The following is a 22,009-nucleotide window of genomic DNA, read 5'->3' on the forward strand; positions in this document are numbered from 1 at the left end:
AGCATATCAAACATCTTGTCTTAATTGAAAGAATGACTGCATGGCTGACTGGGAAACAGAGCCCAAGTCTTTGGATTACTGATTTTATTCTCTACAACAATAATCTCTACCAGTTAATTTCTGTGCTAAACACTGGTGATCCCAACTATCTTTACAGGCATTACAACCTTCTCATAACAAAGCAAAATAAGTATACTTAAAAAGAAAACCATAAAGGGCATATGGGTGGCACACTCACTGTTGAGCATCCAACTCTTAGTTTCAGCTCGGGTCATGATCTCAGGGTCATGAGACAGAGCCCTGAGTCGGGCTCCATGCTCAGTGGGGAGCCTGCTGGAGATTCTCTCTCTCCCTCTCCCTTTTCCTCTGCTCCTCTCCCGGCTAGTACATGCTCTCTCTCTCCCGAATAAGGGGGAAAAAAAGAGAAAACCACAAAGTATTTGGAATAGAGAAAAGGCAAATAATAGAGTCAAAAGTGAAATGAAAAGTGTCAAACTCAGGAGGAAGGGCTGCTGTAATGAACTATGCTCCTGTTCTTCAGTCAGTTCCCAGTTTATTTGGTTCTATCCCTCAGTACTTCAATAGAGCACAACAGAACCCCAGCTGACCCAAATACTTCACGAGTTCTGCTTAAGGGTGAGTTACCTTTGATTCTCCTTGACTTTAATATTGGAAATCCTTTGCATAAGACTATCTTGCTAGCTTGGGAGAAATATTAAACCCAAATGAAATTTCCTTGATGTTGAGGAACTAATTATTCTACACGTGAGGCCTGCAAATGTTTTCTTAAAGGGCCAGACAGCAAATGTTTTGGACTTTGTAGGCCACAGGACTCTACTGTGAAAGCAGCCATAGACAATACACAAACAGATGGATATGGTTGTGCTCCAATAAAATCTACTTAAAAAAATAGGCTGGTCGGTTGGATTTGGCCCATGAGCCATTATTTGCCAACCTCTGGACTAGAATACCTTTATGATGAAAAATACTTCTTCCATACTTTTTTTTTTCCTTCCATACTTTTTAAAGTTAGAAATTCTCATGGAATACTGTTCCTGTAGTCAAAAGGGCCTTGTTAAATATTTTTCGTTAGAGAAAAAGTACACATCCCAACAAAGGCTGCATCAGTTTGGGCTCTGCTAATTGGACATTTGTGTTAATATATCTTAGAACTACACTGAGGTTTACCACTGCACTATCTAAAGAGCATTTGCCTACTGTTGTAACAGGGTAAAAGATGACTGATGCATAAATGCTCAATCTACTTAATAAATGAACTTAAAGTACCACAACAATTGTGGGTATATAGACTAAGATTATTAATTAGAAATGCATTTTATCTATTGCAGTATATCAGGGTGAATCTTTATTTCAAAAAGGCCTTTAGCTACACCCTTACATGAAACCAGTAAAACAACATTTATTTCACACTTTTATATAAACCCCTACTGTTTTGTAATTCAGATTGCCCACCTTTCAAGTCAGTAACATTTTACTAAAACATAAGATATTCATTCATTCATTCATTAAAAATATTTACTGAATGTTCATTAACAGGTAGGTACTGTTTTATAAGCTGAAGATTTAAAAATATAATACAGTCCTATAATTAAGGAATTCTCAGTCTGGAGAGAATCTCTTTGGAAAATATAACTGTGACAAAACAATAGTATTATGGTAGGATTAATATGAAAATTAATTTCCAACTTTCAAAAAAGCTCTAAATATTAAGTGTTAGATACCTTAAATATTATTTCCACATATACTCCTATTTATTTTTCATTATTTGATATTAAATGAAATAAAACATGAGCTATTGATTTTCAGATATATAATAAAACAAAGCAGAATGGTGTATGCTACAAAGTCAATTTTTTAGACAAACATTTAACAAAAGCCCTCAATGTAGAATATTGTATATAGAATAACTCTGTCTGTATGTTTAAGATAAAGACACTTGGAGTGTTTCTGAAGGAGTTTTAGTGGGCCTGAGGACAGAGCTGGGAGTCAGTAAGAGGGAGTGAGAGGGAAGAAAGAAGTATTAATTTTAAAATAATTTTTTAAAAGAAGGGTTTAACACTGACAAAGACAAAAATTAGTTCTCATTATAACATATGCAAATAGAAGATTTTTTTTTGAGGGAAGGTCATATTTTAATGTATCTTTTCCTTCTGCAACTAAAAATGTTTTTCCCTATCCTAACCTGAACAAAACAATTGACTTTTACTTCTTTTTTTTTTTAAGATTTTATTTATTTATTTGACAGACAGAGATCACAAGTAGGCAGAGAGGCAGGCAGAGAGAGAGGGGGAAGCAGGCTTCCTGCTGAGCAGAGAGCCCGATGCAGGGCTTGATCCCAGGACCCTGGGATCATGACCTGAGCCAAAGGCAGAGGCTTTAACCCACTGAGCCACCCAGGTGCCCCTTGACTTTTACTTCTTTATTTTGTTTTGCAGGTAGAAAGTTGAAAGGGGAAAAGTACAGACACCCAAACAATGGGTATAAACATGTTTATGAGGAAAGAGGCAGAGGCTATCATTTACTGAGCAGGTGCCTTGAGCATCCTGCATATCAAATGCCATGGCCAAGGAGAGGTAAGATTTTCCTTTTTTTCTTTTCCCTCTACTAAGGACACCCAGAACCACAAAATTAATTAAAGAAATTTTTCTGGCTGCTTATTAAGTTGTTTTCTTTTGGGGCAATTGGCATGACAGACTGGGTTCTTATTCTTTAGCATCATATAATGGGAATTTTTAAGTTATGCAATTATAAAATAAAAATGTATTGATATTAAAGATACCTTTATATATCTGTCACTTTATTCTTTCTTCATGACTTGTAGGTTAATTATGTAGCTATATAGTCACATAAAATTTCATTGAAAAAGTTATAAGCATTACTAGTTGTTGTACATGAAACAACTTATAACATTTGGACTTATAACATATGGACTTTTCATTTATTCTCAAGCTAAAAGGCTAAATGATAGTGAAATTGTATAAAACATCTTAGAATTAGATTGTACAAATAATTTTCATTTTGTGAAGAGTACATATGTTTTGTAAAGATTTCTCATGCTTCAGCAAATAAGAAATAAGGATAAGAATACACATTTTCTTATTTAAAGCCTAAAATTTGGAACAGAAAAGCTAGCATGTTGCTGACAGTCTCAACAGCAACTGTGAAAAGCAAACAAGCCAATGCAAACAAGACACAGTTTTCTGGAAAAAAAAAAAGGGGGGGATAATGATTCTAAATATCAGCACTGATTTCAAATTATTTTAACATATACTTTAGAAGCACAGAATTTAGGGATGTCTCCTTAAATGGAATATAAAGAAAGCATACTGAATATCTAACAGACTCAAAGTAATATACGTATATTCTACAAGTTGAGTCTACATGCCTAAGAGTAACTTCCAGAAACAAGCATTAGTATATTCCTTTCCATTCATTTGGAAACTTCCTAATACTTAGGTAAAACGTGCTTGGTAAGACCTACTAATGAAAATGGTAAAATAAGAACAGTGTATAGTTTTCATGTTTAATAAAAACCTAGCAAACATACTAAGTAAGTTTGGATTTACATTTCTTCACTTACCACTTCTGACATTTACAATATAGTTGACTCTTGAACAATATGGATGGGTAACAGATGGTGACCCTCCATGCAGTAGAAAATAGGCATATAACTTCTGATTCCCTCGAATTTAATTAATAGCCTACTGTCTACTAGAACCCTTACCGATAATAAAAAGTTGATCAACACATATTTTGTATGTTATATGTATTAAAGTTGATCACATATTTTGTAAGTTATATGTATTATATGCTGTATGCTTACAATAAACTTAGCTAGAAAAAAGAAAATATTAAGAAAATCATAAGAGAAAATACATTTACAGTACTGTACTGTAAAAAATCTGTGTAAGTAAACCTGCAAAGTTCAAACCCATTTTTCAAGGGTCAGCTGTAGTTAAAAGTAGATGTGAAGTTTTCCCCAGTCTATACAGTACATATGTAGAATGTAACATACAACTTTTTTAGTTATTGTTAGTCTAACACTGTCTTGTCCATTACCATATTTACTGACCTCTTCTGGGACTCTCATGATTGAAGAGAATGCCATTCACTGCGAAGAGATTATATGCTTCCCGGAAGTTTACCACAATCCAATAGGCATAGAGTTTAGCAGCCCCTGTTGGAATAATTTTTTAAAAGCAAATAAAAGATGGTGTTTTATAATAAAAGACAGTGATTTTTCACTCACCTTAAATAAGTAACAACTTGCAAAAATTAATTTGTAATATACTAAGTTAGAAAAAGATAAGAGTCAAAGCCAATGACTAAAGGTTCCTTTGCCAGTTAATCATGTGCACAAGAAAATATTTAAGATTTTTTTTTTTATTTTTGTAATACCCACAGTTCTGTCTTCTACAATCTAACTGATTTGGTGATAATGTGCGCAATAGATCAAGTTGACCTAAGGTCTTATTTCCTTTTTCCTAGTTTTAAGGAACTAGAAAGTGAAAAAAAAATGAAATCTTAATATTCTAGATGCTTTGAAGTTTGATCACTGAAGCCTTTCATGAATACTCTTTTTACAAATACATAAGATGTAATCGACCCCCTTAAAAAAAAAAAAAAATTGAACCCAGGGAAACTTCCATTGGGGAGATAAAAAACATGAAACCTATCACTTCAGCAAATCTCACAACAGTTAAGTAAAAAAAGTCTTGTGGGTCTAATTTTCCTTTCAAAGTGATGTGTACAGAAGGGCTGGATGAACATGGATCACTGAAGTGAAGTGGTAATTTCGTCCTGGAGGCAATGACAGCAAATACTTAGAGTGAGCAGTGTATAATGTTCTGCTTCCCAATTTCTAGTCATTTTAGTCTAATCTTAATGTTAATCTCACAGTCAAATGACTTCAGATGAGAGACAGGAATGGATTTAAAGCAGAAGCATATGCATGCCCCATGCCAAGAGAACATGCATGGCACATGCACAAGGTTGTACCCATGAATTCTTACCATACGGTGACCGAGGATAAAAAGGAGTCGTCTCCTTCTGGGGTATTTCTTGCACTTTCCCATAGAGTTCACTTGTCGAGGCTTGGTAGAACTTCACAGAGTTGATAAGGCCACAGGTCTTAACTGCATCCAGAAGCCGTAAAGTGCCAACTCCATCAACATCCGCAGTATATTCAGCCAGGTCAAAAGAAATCTGGAAATAGCAGGTGAAGACAGTACCACATTAATGGGTAGCAGCAACAAAGGTGCTGACAGTGGTAACAAACACATCTTACATTTCACATACTTAGAAATGTTATGTTTGTGGCAAAACATTATTTTCTAATAGCAGAGTAAGTGCATGAATGTCATCTATTTCTAACACCAAATGGTTGAAAATATCTTAAGAAATACCTACTAATTATCTATGGTAAAATGAAGAACAATTCTTTTTTCAAAGGCTTTATTTATCTGAGAGAGAGATAGCACAAGCAGGGTAAAGGGCAGAGGGAGAAGCAGACTCCACTGACCAGGGAGTCCAATGCAGGAACCCATCCTAGGACTCCAGGATCAGGACCTGAGCCGAAGGCAGAAGCTTAAATGACTGAGCCACCCATGTGCCCCAGTGAAGAACAATTTTAGGCTGAAGTTCCTAAGGCAGTGTTTCTCAAAGTACAAACCACTGCTCCTTTGAATCATCTGGGAGGTTTCTAAAAATTCAGATTGAACCAATCTCTTGGGGATGGAAGCCTAGAAAAATCCCCATTTATAATAAGTCCCAGTTGACTTTTACTCTCGGAGAAGTTTGAGAACCGTGCTTTAGACACAGTTGATTTTTTAAAATATTGTTTTATTTTATATTTTTAAATAAAATACAAGAATTACTTTTTAGTATATTACATATATACATATAATCTTTTAATTATGAGACACTGACTACAGTAAGATACTAAGGTATAAAACTGAATGATTTCTAAAAAGAGAGTGTTAAGGAATAATTCTGTATTTTTTAGTTTCTTAACATATTCCTTAAAAATAAATGTGACTGGTATGTTTTTTCTAAAACTATTTCTCAACATAATAAACAAGTTAACCTAATATTAAAATGTCCTAAAATAGTAAGGCTGAAAATCTTTGTTGCTGGTTTATTTGCAGGCCAAATACAGCTGGTCACAATGCAAAGATGCTTCCCTGCTGCCTGGAGAATGACCTCAGTACTCACCTGGAAAAACCTGGCTCTGGGGTGAGGAGGTTACTGGCCCACATTGCTGCTAGTCCTGAGTGTTACTTGGGCACAAGCTACAGTCTTGTCTGTGCACAGGGTATTAAGGGAACGGGTGACAGGTGACCAGGCACCTGACTCAATACTACTACACTCATGTAATCTAAGCCTGTCAGTAAAACTTGCAGCAGCTATGAGATAAAACAATAAAAGTATTTTTCATCCCCAATCTTTCAAAGTCAAGAAAGCACAATTTGGGGTTACTTTATTCTTTTCAAATAATGGGGGGCACCTGGGTAGCTCAGTGGGTTAAAGCCTCTGCCTTCAGCTCTGGTCATGATCCCAGCATCCTGGGATCGAGCCCCGCATCGGGCTCCCTGCTCAGCGGGGAGTCTGCTTCCTCCCCTCTATCTCTGCCTGCCTCTCTGCCTACTTGTGATCCCTGTCTGTCAAATAAATAAATAAAATATTTAAAAAAAAAGAACATTCAAGTAATGGTTTACTGCAATAAAATTTATATACCATAAAATTTACATACCCTCTAAAGTTTACGACTCACTGGTTTTTAGTATATTTACAGCATTGCACAACCATCACCACCAATGAATTCCAGAATGTGTTCATTATCCCCAGAGAAAACTTGGTACCCATCAGCAATCACTTACCATCTTCCTATCACACCCCCACGGCCACTAATCTACTATGCAGTGACCTATTCTGGATATTTCATATATAGAATCATAATATGTGGCCTTTTGTGACTGATTTCCTTTACATATCATAATTTCATTTCTCTTGGACATGTACCTAGGAGTAGAGTCATTTTCATACAACATGTAACATTTTGAGGAACTGCCACACTGTTTTCTCAAGTAGCTGTACCATTTCACATTCTCACCAGCAGTAAATAAGAGTTCTAACTATTCCCTACCCTACTCCGTACTTACTGTGGTCTGTCTTTTTGATTTTAGACATCCCAGTGAGTGTGAAACTGTACATCACTGGGCTTTTTTTTTTGTATTACTAAGGTATAATTGACATATAACATTACCTTTGTCTCAAGTGTATGTAATGATTTATGTATATATCATGTATATTTATGTATATATCATGAATCACAATAAGTCAAGTTAACATCCATCACTACGGAGTTACAAAACTTGTTGATAACTTTTAAGATCTACTCTCTTACAAACTTGCAAATAATACAGTATTAACTACAGTCACCATACATGTCCATTACTTAATCATTTTACAACTACAAATTTGTACCTTTTGACCACCTTCACCCATTTCATCTACTGTCCACCACCTCCACCCCCTTGTTTCTGGCAACACTGTATCTATGAGTATGTTTGGTTTCTTCATTCCTTTTTTAGATTCCATATATCATATAATAGTTGTCTTTTTCCATAAAATTTCCATAAAATTTCCATAAAATCATATAATAGTTGTCTTTTTCTGTCTGACCTTTTTTACTTATAATAATGTCCTCAGGGCTCTTACATGTTGCTGCAAATGCCAGGACTTCTTTCTTCCCTATGACTGAGTAATATTCCATTGTGTATGTATACATGTGTATGTACACACACACACACACACACACACGCACGCACCCCCCACATCTACTTTATCCCTTCAGCCATCAATGGACACTTAGTTTCCTTGTGTATCTTGGCTACTATAAGTAATGCTCCAATCAACATGAGGATGCAGCTATCTTTTCCAGTTAGTGTTCTCATTTCCTTAGGAATTTCTGGATCATATGGTAGTTCTGTTTTTAATTTTTTGAGGAAACTCCATACTGTTTTCCATAGTATCTACACCAGTGCATTCCTGTATTCCCACCAACAGTGCACGAGGGTCCCCTATTCTCTACATCCTCACCAACGCTTGCTCTCTCTTGACTTTTTGATAACAGCTATTCTAACAGGTGTGAGGTGGTATCTCATGGTGGTTTTGGTTTGCATTTCCCTGATGGCTAATGATGTCGAGCCCCTTTCTGTGTACCTGTTGGCCATGTGTATGTCTTCTTTGGGAAAATGTCTATTCAGATCTTTTACCCATGTTTAAATTAGATTGATTTGGGGTTTTTTGTTTTGCTATATTGAGTTGTATGAATTCTTTATATATTTTGGATATTAGCCCCTTACCAGATACACGATTAACAAGTACTTTCTCCCACCAAGTAGGCTGCCTTTCCATTTTGTTGATGGTTTCCTACACCCTGCAGATTTAATTTAATATAGTCCCACTTGTTTATTTTTGCTCTTGTTGCCTTTGTGTTTGGTAGGAAATCCAAAAAATCATCACCAACACCAATGTCAAGGACCTTACCACCTGTGTTTTCTTCTAGGAGTCTTATGGTTTCAGGTTTTGTGTTTAAGTCTTTAATCCATTTTGAATAAACTTTTGTATTTGGTGTAAGATAGTGGTCCAGTTTAATTCTTTTGCATATGGCTGCCCATTTCCCCAATACCATTTATTGGAGAGACTGTCCTTTCGCCATTGTATATTTTTGAAACCTTTATCATGAACTAATCACTCATATGTGTGTTGATTTATTTTAGCAGTCTCAGTTCTGTTCATCTGATCTATGTCTGTTTCTATGCTGATATACTATACTGTTTTGATTGCTATAGCTTTATAATACAGCTTGAAATTAGGAAGTATGATGCTTCTAGTTTTGTTCTTTCTCAAGATTTTGCTTTGGTTATTAGGATTCTTTTATGGTTCCACACAAATTTCTCATTGTGGTTTTGATTTGCAATTCCCTGATGACTAATGATGTTAAGCCATCTTTTCATGTGCTTACTGGCCATTGGCATATCTTATTTGGAAAGATGTCTATGCAGATGTTTCACCCATTTTTAAGACTGGTCATTTGTCTTTTTATTATTTAGTTATGAAAGTTCTTTATATATTCTGGATAAAAATCTCTTACTGGATACATGGCTTGCAATTTTCTCCCATTATGAGTTGTCTTTTCACTTTTTTCCTTAGCTTTATTGAGATATAACTAACATGTATCATGGTGTAAATTTAAGGTGTACAAACAGTTTTCACTTTCTTAATGGTGTACTATGAAGTACAAAAGTCCAGTTCATCTAATTTTTCATTTATTGTTTGTGCTTTTGGTGTAATATCTTAGAATGCTTTAATTAACTCAAGAACATGAAGATTCACTCTTTTGTTTTATTCTAGGAGTTTTATAGTTTTATTTCTTACATTTAGGTCTTTAATCCAGTTTTAGATAATTTTTATGTATGTTATGGGTTAGAGGTCTGAATTAGTTGTGTGCACATGGATGTCAGTTACCCCAGCACCATTTGTTGAAAGAACTATGCTTTTTCCATTGAATGTTCTTGGTATTGGGCCATTCTGTTCTCACAAAAAGCTGTGGCCCCATATTGAGGGGACAGTGCACTGTGTGAGCCTCAGGAGATGGGGGGGTCACGGCTCTGCTGTCAGCTCTAGAGCAGACCACTCAACTTCCTAGCTGCAGTTTTCTCATAGTACAGTGCCACAACTCTACATTTATAGGACACTTTACAATTCAAAAGTGCTTTTGTTAGAGCTTTATAACAATTCTAGGAGAAATAGAAAGCAGTCCTGAGGTTCAGAGAGAAGGATTTTATAAAGTCACACTGAAAGTCAGCAGCAGCAAATCTGGGCCTCTGTTCCTGGAATGGTGCTCACCACAAAAGCAGGGCTTGGTCTTTCTGAGGCTCAGACTCTGTACAGATATCCTGAAAGCCTCAGACTCTCTGACGAAAAACAGAAATACACATATGTACAAGTGTACATGCACCCAGAGAGTTGCCGTGTTGCCTACATTTTCTAAGGATTCGTGAACTGCAGATGAGAAAATCTTGAACTAGATGACCTTTAAGATCCTTTCTAATGTATTGTTGACAACAATTAAAATGTTATTAATATTAGATTATTATAAGAGAACATGAACTGTGTCCAATTAGTAGAGTGGTTTCCATATGGTGGTGATTGGAGCGCTCCCATTTTTACCTATTACAAATGATCACCAAAATTGAATACTTGAGGTCAGAAATGTCACACTTTGAGATTCCTCACCCAAAAACATCCCAGCCCTTGAACTTAAGATCTTGGCTATTTCCTGAGAGACTGCTGATTAAGAACCATTTTGGAATTTTTCAGGTGAGGCCCACTGCCTTACTCAGTGGGTTTTTCAGTGTTCAAACTCATTCTTATGTTCATCTTTATTCTCTATGCTGACTAGTTTCTCTTTATCATAATGAGAATATTTAGGGAACAACCCTGAACCAAAGCTTAGCTATGGATTTCATTTTTTTAGTCTATAGTGAGGCAGAGGGCTCTAGTCACCAGAGAATATCCAGTGTGAACAGTTTATCAAAACTACCCCACAGATACCCCTCATACTTTCTCTTACCTCAAAATATGGATTAAAGAGTACACATGTTTAGAATTTTAAAAGCAGAAGCTGAGATGAATGAAAAAACAAAAACAAAAACAAAAACTAGTCCCTGCTGCACATATACACTGGACTGTAAGCTTCACAGGGGCAAGGACCTTGCCTATTTCTGTTCACCAGTGAATTCCCTAGAGTGGCACACACGTCAAAATACATCTAAAATTTAAAAATGAAAAGCCATTTGAAGAAAAATTCTACTTACTTATAACAAAATAAATGAAATATATTTAAGTACCCTACAAATACTAATAGAACTATTATCTTCTAAAGTAAAATGAACTGGAAAAACATACTTCAATAACAATTTTAGTAAGGAAAAATATGTCAAAAACAGTAGAAGGAAGAGAATTTCATAACAAATTGATAAATAACGCCTCACTTCTTTCAGGTTTTTCAGCTGAAACAAAAAGAAAAATTTATGGAGGAATTTAAAGAAACATAAAATTATTTATAATATATGTTGCCCTAGACCACATATGTCATTTGCCTTTCTGGGTCCTTATGGATGAATGATGCCACCTCCAAGTCCCACATGACTTGGCCTGCCAGTCTCACTCCCTACCTGCCCCCATGCCAGCCTCACTGGTCCCTCAGTGCTCCCAGTAAGACCTGCCTCAGGGCCTGGGTGTTCACTCTCCTCTCTACTCAGAACATTTTGCCCCCAGATATTTGCGTGGCTTACCCCTTCCTTTCTTTCCCTCACAAGGCCTTCCCTGACCTTGCCATCTAGAACAAATAATTCCCTTCACTCCACTCCATTCCAAATAATTCACTTCACTTCTCTTCAGAGCACCCAGCACATTTGACTGTAAGGAAGACTGCTCATGTCTTCACTTGTCTAGCCCGCCTAAAACCCCTCATGCTTCCTGCCACTTAGAAGAGTCCCTGCCACATATAAGTTGCCTAAGAAATATTACTTGAATTAATAAGGTGGCATTAACCCTGAAGTTTGAGCATATAATTCCTCAATGACCTTATTATACAATTAACAATGGAGTGAACTTCACATATGAAATACATGAAATTTTAAAAATCTCAGTGAATGAGCCAACATTTCCTGAATAAAAATGTTGCCTCAGAAAAAAGATTGGTTTGGCAAAAGAATTAGATGTGGGAAAAGATAACCAGAGACCAGAAGAACACTTCCTCTAACCTTTGCTTTCAGAGACAAAAGGAGGCTCAAAATATCAGTAGGCTGGAAATACCTAAGACCACACAAGGAGCTGCACTATTTTACTGTTCCTCAAGACTTTGAATCTACAAGCAAAAGTTGTTGATCAACGATAACAACAATAAAACACTACTTTCTACTGTGAATCAGTCTTTCTCAGCAGAAATCCAGCAAAGCTGGCACTTACGTAGCAACTAGGACTTGAAGCTCATCTGTTTTAATAGCCACAATAAGAGTGTGGATCCAGAAGAATTTCAGGTCAGTGGGCAGGAAGGGCTTTCTCGAGGGGATCTAGAGAGGGTACATTCCTATTTTAGAAGCACCTTCCCTAAGCAGCAGGGCATCATGTCCTGATATAGGAAATAGAAAGGTGAAAAGAAACAGACCTCTGTCCCTCTCACCCACCTTACAGGTAATGGATGCAACAGGGACTAGGAGAGGCATGGCTGAAATGTGTGTGCAGCCAGGTGGGGGATAGGGAGTGAAAGAAGGCGAGATAACAAAGACAAATCAAAGAAGGAATCAGGGAGGAGATGGCCTGCATAAGCAAGTGCGGGGGGATGTGAAGCATTCTAATGGATGGGCCAGCATGGGCAAAGGGAGGGAAAATGTACTGGCCATGTTTGGGAAATAACAAGCCTCCAGTTTCAATGGAAAAAAGGACGAGAAACAGAAGACACTGATTTTGTACACACCAGTAGAGGCCTTTCTGGAACAGGCTTTCTGTGTGGGTCTGTAGTTGGGTTAACAGGTACTGAGGAGGCAACAATGTTTCAGAACAGTGGAGCAGCATCATTCCCACCAGGGCTTCTCGCTATGCAGGACAGTCCCAGTCTTAGCTCTATTTGCTTCCAGCCCAGCCAAGGCCCAGCTCAGAAACTTTTATTCCTCACATTTATAAGCATAATTTTATATGATTTTTCCTTACATTGTACTTATATTTTTGTTCAAAATCTTTTATAATCATGAATTAGGGCATCAAATAATCATAAGGTTATTACTTCACTGAAGTGATAAACTTCTGCTAGACTAAATAAATGTGACATCTTTGTTTACCTTTGTATGCTCAGTGTAAATTAATATGTAGTTTCCATTAATTTTTTGAAATCTTCTAAGCAGAGTAAGGACTCCCATCGGGAATCAGAACTTTCATTATATAGAACAAGGGAACGATTCCCAGACAAACCATGCCCTGTAACAACTTTGATGAGAGTCACTGCAACATCACACTGTTTCTGTCTCTTTCCACTTCCCACACTGTGGGAAAACTCTGTAGGGACCAGAGTTTTCCATGTGTCATCCTTATTGCTTACTATCAATGTAGGGTATGAAAAGGTCTGTTGAATGAATGAATGACTAACACTATTTTTTTTTCACAACTTAACATTTTTACCCCTAAAGACAAATTGAAACTTTTACCAATCAGAGTGGAAAAGATATATGGTACTCTACTCTCAGGAGTTTTCCAACATTTTTGCTTTCTTGAAGAGCACAGTTCCTACTGTGGAAGGTCAACCACACTGTAGTGCCTTACCAAATCTTATAACCCTTCCCATTTACTAATATCTAAAGGAAGCTCAGCTATCCCAAGGACATTCCTTCAGTCTGAAAATCTTCATTTCTGAAATGGGTTTTTTCCCTACTTCAGCAGTAACACCTCAATCACAATGCTTCGCCATATTCTGTATCCTCCAAGAATATCTGGTCCCATTCCTTAAAACTTCTCTTGACTTCTCATTTAAGAAAGGCCACAGGTTGATAAAAAGAAAACAATTAAACTAAGTCTCTTTAGCTTTGTAGAAAATCTTAATTTAAAAATACTTTGTGACTCCAATTATCACACATCAGCTATACCATACATCTTTTTCTTTTCTAGTTTACAGAGTTGTATCAGCTGGTGATAAACATAGAAAAACTTGTAATGATTTTTATGTGAGAAAATAGAATCAGAAGTAATTATTCAATTTTTCAAGAAGCTTGCAGAGATTCTTTACAGATAAGCAGAAATAATCAGCAAGTTTGCTTCATGAAATTCATTACATTGGGATGGTTAACCAAGGTCCACAAGGTCTATGGATCGAATTTAAGGAGGCACACACTAATTTGGATAAGTAAAATATACCCTTCCATTTTTATCAAATTCTATATGAAATTTAGAATTTCTCTCAATTTTGAATATAAGCAAAAATCCTTGGCAATAATAGCACCACATGTGACTTTTCCACCAATGGCTATAATAGACTTTTTAAAAAAAAATATTTTATTAATTCATTTGACAGAGAGAGAGATCACAAGCAGGCAGAAAGGCAGGCAGAGAGAGGGGAGGAAGCAGGCTCCCCACTGAGCAGAGAGCCCGATGCGGGGCTCGATTCCAGGACCCCGGGATCATGACCCGAGCTGAAGGCAGAGGCTTAACCCACTGAACCAACCAGGTGCCCCTATAATAGACATTTTTATACTACAGCATAGTTGTTACAAAAGTCTAAAGTATCACTTGCGCCCATCACTGCTTTGAAGTCACAGTAGTGAATTCAGGTCTTGTTATATAATATATCACATCACATTATTACTTCACAAGCTTGGCTTGTAAATATTCTAATATTAATATATGAATATAATTAGTTTCTTTTGTATCCTGTTTTTGCTTTATACTTTTTTTAATTTTTAATTTTTTTATTTTAATAAACATATAATGTATTTTTATCCCCAGGGGTACAGGTCTGTGAATCGCCAGGTTTACACATTTCACAGCACCCATCATAGCACATACCCTCCCCAATGTCCATATCCCCACCACTCTCTCCCGGCCCCCCTGCCCCCAGCAACCCTCAGTCTGTTTTTTGAGATTGAGTCTTTTATGGTTTGTCTCCCTCCCAATCCCATCTTTTCATTTTTTCTTTTCCTACCTCCCCCCAACCCCCCACATCGCATCTCCACTTCCTCATATCAAAGAGATCATATGATAGTTGTCTTTCTCCGATTGACTTATTTCGCTAAGCATAATACCCTCTAGTTCCATCCACATCATCGCAAACGGCAAGATTTCATTTCTTTTGATGGCTGCATAGTATTCCATTGTATATATATACCCCATTTTCTTTATCCATTCATCTGTTGATGGCCATCTAGGTTCTTTCCACAGTTTGGCTATTGTGGACATTGCTGCTATAAACATTTGGGTGCACGTGCCCCTTCGGAGCACCATGTTTGTATCTTTAGGATATATACCCAGTAGTGCAATTGCTGGGTCATAGGGTAGCTCTATTTTCAGTTTTTTGAGGAACCTCCACACTGTTTTCCGCTTTATACTTTTGAAAAACATTATTCTGAGAAGACCTATAGGCTTCACCAAACTACTGAAGGAGTCATGGCATAAGAAAAGAATGCTGTATACCAGTGGTATCAAAGAGTATTAATATTTCAGAATGTGGTTAAAGAAGAAAAGCTCCATCTAAGAGAGATCCTATGTTAGTTCAGAAAACAAATTTTAAGAAAACTGGAATGATATCAAACACCTTTTCTGACCACAAAGGAATGAAACCAGAAATTAAACACACAGAGAAAACGGAAAAATATGGCAAATCAACAACATGCTACTGAAAAACCAATGGGTAAAAGGAGAAATCAAAAGAAAAACAAACAAAAAATACCTTGAGATAAACACAAATGGAAATGTAATATACCAAAATTTATGGGATGCAGCAAAAACAGTTCTAAAAGGTAAGCTTATAGTGATAAATGCCTATCTCAAGAAATATAGAAAGTTTTAAATAAACAATCTAACTGCAGCTTCAAGGAACTAGAAAAAGGAGAGCAAATAAAAGACAAAGTTAGTAGAAGAAAGGAAATAACAATGATTAGAGGAGAAGTAAATGAAATAGAGATTAAAAAATAAAGAAGACAATACTAAAGATCAATGAAACGATGGACTAATTTTTCATTAAAGATAAACAAATCTGGGGCGCCTGGGTGGCTCAGTGGGTTAAAGCCGCTGCCTTCGGCTCAGGTCATGATCCCGGCGTCCTGGGATCGAGCCCCGCGTCGGGCTCTCTGCTCAGCAGGGAGTCTGCTTCCTCCCTTCTCTCTCTGCCTGCCTCTCTGCCTACTTGTGATCTGTCTGTCAAATAAATAAATAAAATCTTTAAAAAAAAAAAAAAAAAAAAAAAAAAAAAAAAAAAAAGATAAACAAATCTGACAAATCTTTACCTAGACTCACCAAGAAAAAAAGAGAGGACCCAAATAACTAAAATAAAAAATGAAAGAGATGTTAAAACAGAAACCACAGAAATGAAAAAAAAAAAAACATAAGAGACTATTATGACCAATTAAGCAACAAGAAACTAGACAACTTAGAAGAAATGAATAAATTCCTAGAAACATACAGCCCACCAAGACTGAATCATGAAACAGAACATCTGACCAGACCAATTACAAAAGGAAATTGAATCAGTAATTAAAAACCTCCTAAAACACAAAAGTCCAATACAAGATGGCTTCACTGGTTAATTGTGCCAAACATTCAAAGAATACCAATACTTCTCGAACACTTGCAAAAAACAGAAGAAGGGAAAACTTTTCCAAATACATTTTATGAGGCCAACATTACCCTGATACCAAAAGCAGAAATGATGCCACCAAAATAAATAAATAAATAAATAAATGGCTAATATCCCTGATGAACATAGATACAAAAATTCTCAGAAATTAGCAAACTTAATTTTAATGATCATTAAAAAACTTATACACCATAATCAAGTGGAATTTATTCCAGAGATGCAGAGACACAAGGATAGTTCAACAGCAGCACATCAGTCAATGTGACCTATCAAACTAACAAAATGAAGGATAAAAATCATATCATCATCTCAAAAGATGCAAAGAAATCAACTGACAAATTCACCACCTATTTATGATAAAAACTCAACAAAACGAGTAAAGAGGAAATGTATTTCAACATAATAATGGCCATATACAACAAGCCCATAGCTAAAATCATATTCAGTAGTGAAAGGCTGAAAGCATTTCTTCTAACATCAGGAATAAGACAAGGATGCACACTTTCACCACTTTTACACAACATAATATTCGAAGTCCTAGCCAGAGCAGTTAGGAAAGGAAAAAAAAAAGTCATCCAAATTGGAAAGGAAAAAATAAAACTATCACTATTTGCATATGATAAGATATTATATGCAGAAAACCCTAAAGGCTCCAACAACAACAACAAAAAAACCTAAACTGTTAGAACTAATAAAGTCAATAATGATGGGGGATATAAAATCAATCCACAAAAATTTATTTTGTTCCTGTACACTAATAACATATTATTAAAAAAGAATAATTAAGAAAACAATGCCAATTACAATTGTATCAAAAAGAAGAAAAAACTAAAATTTAACCAAGGAGGTGAAAGGCCTATATATGGAAAACTACTAGTCATTGATGAGAGAAACTGAAGAAGACACAAATAAATGGAAAGATATTCCACATTCATGGATTGGAAGAACTAATATTGTTAAAATGTCCATACTACTCAAAGTAATATACAAATCTAATATAATCCCTATCAAAATTACACTGGCATTTTTCAAAGAAATAGAACAAACAATCCTAAAACCTGTATGGAATCACAAAAGACCCCTAAAACCCAAAGCAATCTTAAAGATTTTTATTTATTTATTTGACAGACAGAGATCACAAGTAGGCAGAGAGGCAGGCAAAGAGAGAGGGGGAGGCAGGCTCTCCGAGCAGAGAGCCCGATGCGGGGCTCAATCCCAAGACCCTGAGATCATGATCTGAGCCAAAGGCAGAAGCTTTAACCCACTGAGCCACCCAGGCACCCCAACCCAAAGCCATCTGGAGAAAGAACAAAACTGGGGGCATTATCCTTCCTAATTTCAACTGTATTATAAAGCTATAGCAATCAAAACAGTATCAGCATAAAAAGAGACACATAGATCAGATGAACAGAACAGAGACTGCTAATATAATCAACACACATATGAATGATTAATTCATGATAAAGGATTCAAGAATAAACGATGGCGAAAGGACAGTCTCTCCAATAAATGGTATTGGGGAAACTGGACAGCCATATGCAAAAGAATTAAACTGGACCACTATCTTACACCAAATACAAAAGTTTATTCAAAATGGATTAAAGACTTAAACACAAAACCTGAAACCATAAGACTCCTAGAAGAAAACACAGGTGGTAAGGTCCTTGACATTGGTGCTGGTGATGATTTTTTGGATTTCACACCAAACACAAAGGCAACAAGAGCAAAAATAAACAAGTGGGACTATATTAAATTAAATCTGCAGAGTGCAGGAAACCATCAACAAAATGGAAAGGCAGCCTACTTGGTGGGAGAAAGTTCTTGTTAATCGTGTATCTGGTAAGGGGCTAATATCCAAAATATATAAAGAATTCATACAACTCAATATAGCAAAACAAAAAACCCCAAATCAATCTAATTTAAACATGGGTAAAAGATCTGAATAGACATTTTCCCAAAGAAGACATACACATGGCCAACAGGTACACAGAAAGGGGCTCGACATCATTAGCCATCAGGGAAATGCAAACCAAAACCACCATGAGATACCACCTCACACCTGTTAGAATAGCTGTTATCAAAAAGTCAAGAGAGAGCAAGCGTTGGTGAGGATGTAGAGAATAGGGGACCCTCGTGCACTGTTGGTGGGAATACAGGAATGCACTGGTGTAGATACTATGGAAAACAGTATGGAGTTTCCTCAAAAAATTAAAAACAGAACTACCATATGATCCAGAAATTCCACTCTGGGTATTTGCCCAAAAAAAAACAAAAACATAGGGGCACCTGGGTAGCTCAGTCGGTTAAGCAGCTGCCTTCCGCTCTGGTCACGATCCCAGCTTCCTGGGATCAAGCCCTGAGTCAGGCTCCCTGCTCAAGAAAGAGTCTGCTTGTCCCTTTTCACCTGCCCCTCCCCCCTGCTCATGCACTCATTCTCTTGCTCTCTCGCTCTCTCTCTCAAATAAATAAAACCCTTGAAAAAAAAAAAAAGAAAAAAAACCCCACAAATTCAAAATCATAAATGCACTCCTATGTTATTACAGCATTACTTACAACAGCCAAGATATGGAAACAACCTAAGCATATATCAATGACTGAACAGATAAAGGAATATGGTGTACATACACACACATACACACACACAGAGGATTATTCAGCAATAAAGAAGAATGTAATCTTCCCTTTTGTGATAAAACGGATGGACTTTGAGGGCAGTATGCTAAGCAAAATAACAGAAAGACAAATACTGTATGATCTCATTTATATGTGGAATCTAAAACAACAACAACAGTAACAAAAACCAAGCTCACAGATACAGAAAACAGACTGGTGACTGTAAGAGGACAGGGCGGGGGAGTGGGGGCATGGGAAGGGCTAGAGGGGGTTTGAGAGGTGGGAGAAACAGATTAATTGTTTGGGGGGTTTTTGGTTAAATAAACTGAATTTTTAAAAAGAAGAAGAAAAGCCCCTAAATCTCTCAGAACCCCTATCTAGCCCATTAATAAGCTCTAATCAGCCATTCTGGATTCTGTGTATATATAGCCTGAAGTATTACTATTACAACCTTTTATCCTATGGTCTGAAATAGTCAATAGATTCCTGACATTGATGACTAAGTATAAAAATGATGTGAGTACACTAATGTATTAATGTAACACTAGAGTCATACATGCAAATCAAAATGAGTAATCTAATTAGCATTGATATATATTTTATAATTTTAATCTTCTGAATTATTTTGATCACACATAAACAAAATGATCTAATTCTCCCCCAAGCTCTCTGTTAACAAAGGGTGATGGCACAGGAGTGAATAGAAGTATTATTTAAATCAGAGGTGCTTAACCAAGAGCCTTAAAATCTTAAACCAAGGGATTAAATATATTTGTTGAAGATAATCCCAAAATGATGAGTGTATTCAATGCTTGCTGTCAGTTACTACTCAGATTACAGTATCTTGGTGTGTTCTCCATACAGACAAAATAACGAATAGTTACTTCAGTTGGGTATAAGGGAACTGAAGCTCACAGCAAACACCTTATAGTCTTCATTATTATTATAAAGCATTACTTTCCATTTTATGACTACTATAATTACATTTGGAATAACCCTACTACTAACAGTAAAGTAGGAACAAAGCATTTACCCTTATACCTAAAGAGCTAATCATTCTTTAATTTACAGACCGCCTGAACAAACAAACAAACAAACAAAAGAAATGAGGACTTTCTGAAATGGTTAAGTGAGTCTGAGAAACTAGAACATGGCCTTAGGTGGCAATAACAGAGATCTCAATATCCACACGGGAACAGTTCATTAAGACAAGAAGTACAGCTAAAGCCTCTAGGACAAATAACTAGAAGCTTTAAGAGACCAAAGCAACATGCTATTTGGGTAAATAAACAGTTTTCTGTCCTTCCCTGCCTCCATTTTTCTTGTCTTTCCCATGAACAGCATATACTCTGTCAGTTTTAGAAGGAATTAAAAAAATATATATATCCAGGCCATGGGAGAAATGAACAGAAGTCTTATTTTAATAAATAACTCCTCACAAGAGACCTAGAGGTTTTGTTGAAAATATTTTATTGAAATCCCCGTGAAAATGAACAGGAACTCAAACAAGAACTGTGTGGGAAACTGGCAAGCAAAAAGGCAAAACAGGGGGAAAGATTCATTTGCTAAAACTAGAATAAAATAAAAATAATGCTCAAGAAAGACAGAGGTGAGGTTCAAAGAGAAGTCAAAAGAGGTGCATGGGAGGCTGCTGGAACATGCAGGTAAGGGAGGAATGCAGGGGCCCCAGGAAGAGACAGCTGAGGACATTTTCTCTCTATTGCTTGTGGGAGATACAGGGTGGGTTCTGCTGTCTGAAACTGGTAGGAAGGAACAATGCCAAATACTGAACTGTTCTAGATCTAAGACACAAACTAAAATGCTGGCAAATCACTAAGACTGATGGTCATTCAAGAAGCCCTGAGTGATCTTATGAAACTATAGGCACTATGATGAAAATGCCAGTAGATTACTAATAGGACTTTAATGCATAAAAAGGTAATTTGATGGTCACACTGGAAAGAAACTCAAATCACCACGCTGCTGGGTGTCTTTTTCATAGTGAAATATCTAGCAAAGTGTATGGTAATGGGCAGAATCAATGAATAGTTAAAGATATGTCCCAGCAGAAAATAAAAGTGGCTTTGTGAGAGTAGATACTGCCTCATTACTTTTGCAAAATTCTTTAAGGGGATAAATAAGCACACAGGCAAGGAAGAGTATGGGGAAAACCTATGGATGCAATTCACCTAGATTGTCCAAGGTCTTGACAAATGCCATAACAAAGTTCATTTAACAAAGAAATCACAGTAACTCTGCCACTGGAAGAATATCCCAGTGTCTTTTAGTCACCATCAGTGAGCTCACTGCTCCATCCTCAGTAGCCTGCACCCCAATCAGGAGCTTCTAGACAGAATACTAAAAGTAAAAATAAAAACAAACAAGCAAGGGGCACCTGGGTGGCTCAGCGGGCTCAGAGTCTGCCTTTGGCTCAGGTAATGATCCCAGGGTCCTTGGATCAAGCCTATATCAGGCTTCTGCTCAGCAGGAACCCTGTTTCTCCCTTTCCCTCTGCTTGCCACTTCCCCTGCTTGTGCGCACTCTCTCTCTCTCTCTCCCTCTCCCCCAACCCCCTCTCTGGGAAATAAATAAATAAATAAATAAAATCTTCAAAAAAAGAAAGAAAGAAAGAGAAACATATAAGCAGGAAGAGCAAAAGACAAACAGTAGATCCTTGTCAGTAGCTAGTTTAGGGACTATCCTTATTTAATGTTTTGAAACAGTCTGGCAAAGGAGGTACACTACAAAAATCTCCAAAGCTTCTGTTTTTTTTCCAGAAAAGTGGAAAGTCACACTAGAAATAGCAAATTGCAAGATTTCATGGGGCTGCCTAAAGGAGCCGAGAATGGCAAGACACTTCAAAATGGAACACATGAAAATAATGCATGTAATACAGGAAGGAGGAAAAGAATGATTGGACCCATGTCCTCTGGAGTTCTGAATATTTCCTGAAGACATGAGGCTTTG

General features: G+C 36.6%; 1 protein-coding gene across 1 annotated transcript in view; it reads right to left on the bottom strand.

Annotated features, from left to right (window-relative positions):
- GMDS (GDP-mannose 4,6-dehydratase) overlaps positions 1 to 22,009 on the bottom strand; it is a 616,840-nt gene that overhangs the window by 326,186 nt on the left and 268,645 nt on the right. Inside the window, exons 5-6 of the mRNA XM_080805486.1 lie at positions 5,034 to 5,226; positions 4,094 to 4,198 (exon numbers count right to left, since the gene is read on the bottom strand). Of these exons, the coding sequence (XP_080661612.1) occupies positions 4,094 to 4,198; positions 5,034 to 5,226 (298 nt within the window). The remainder of the gene's footprint in view (positions 1 to 4,093; positions 4,199 to 5,033; positions 5,227 to 22,009) is intronic.

Source organism: Martes martes (assembly GCF_963455335.1).
Source record: "Martes martes genome assembly, chromosome: 6".
Taxonomy (NCBI): domain Eukaryota; kingdom Metazoa; phylum Chordata; class Mammalia; order Carnivora; family Mustelidae; genus Martes; species Martes martes.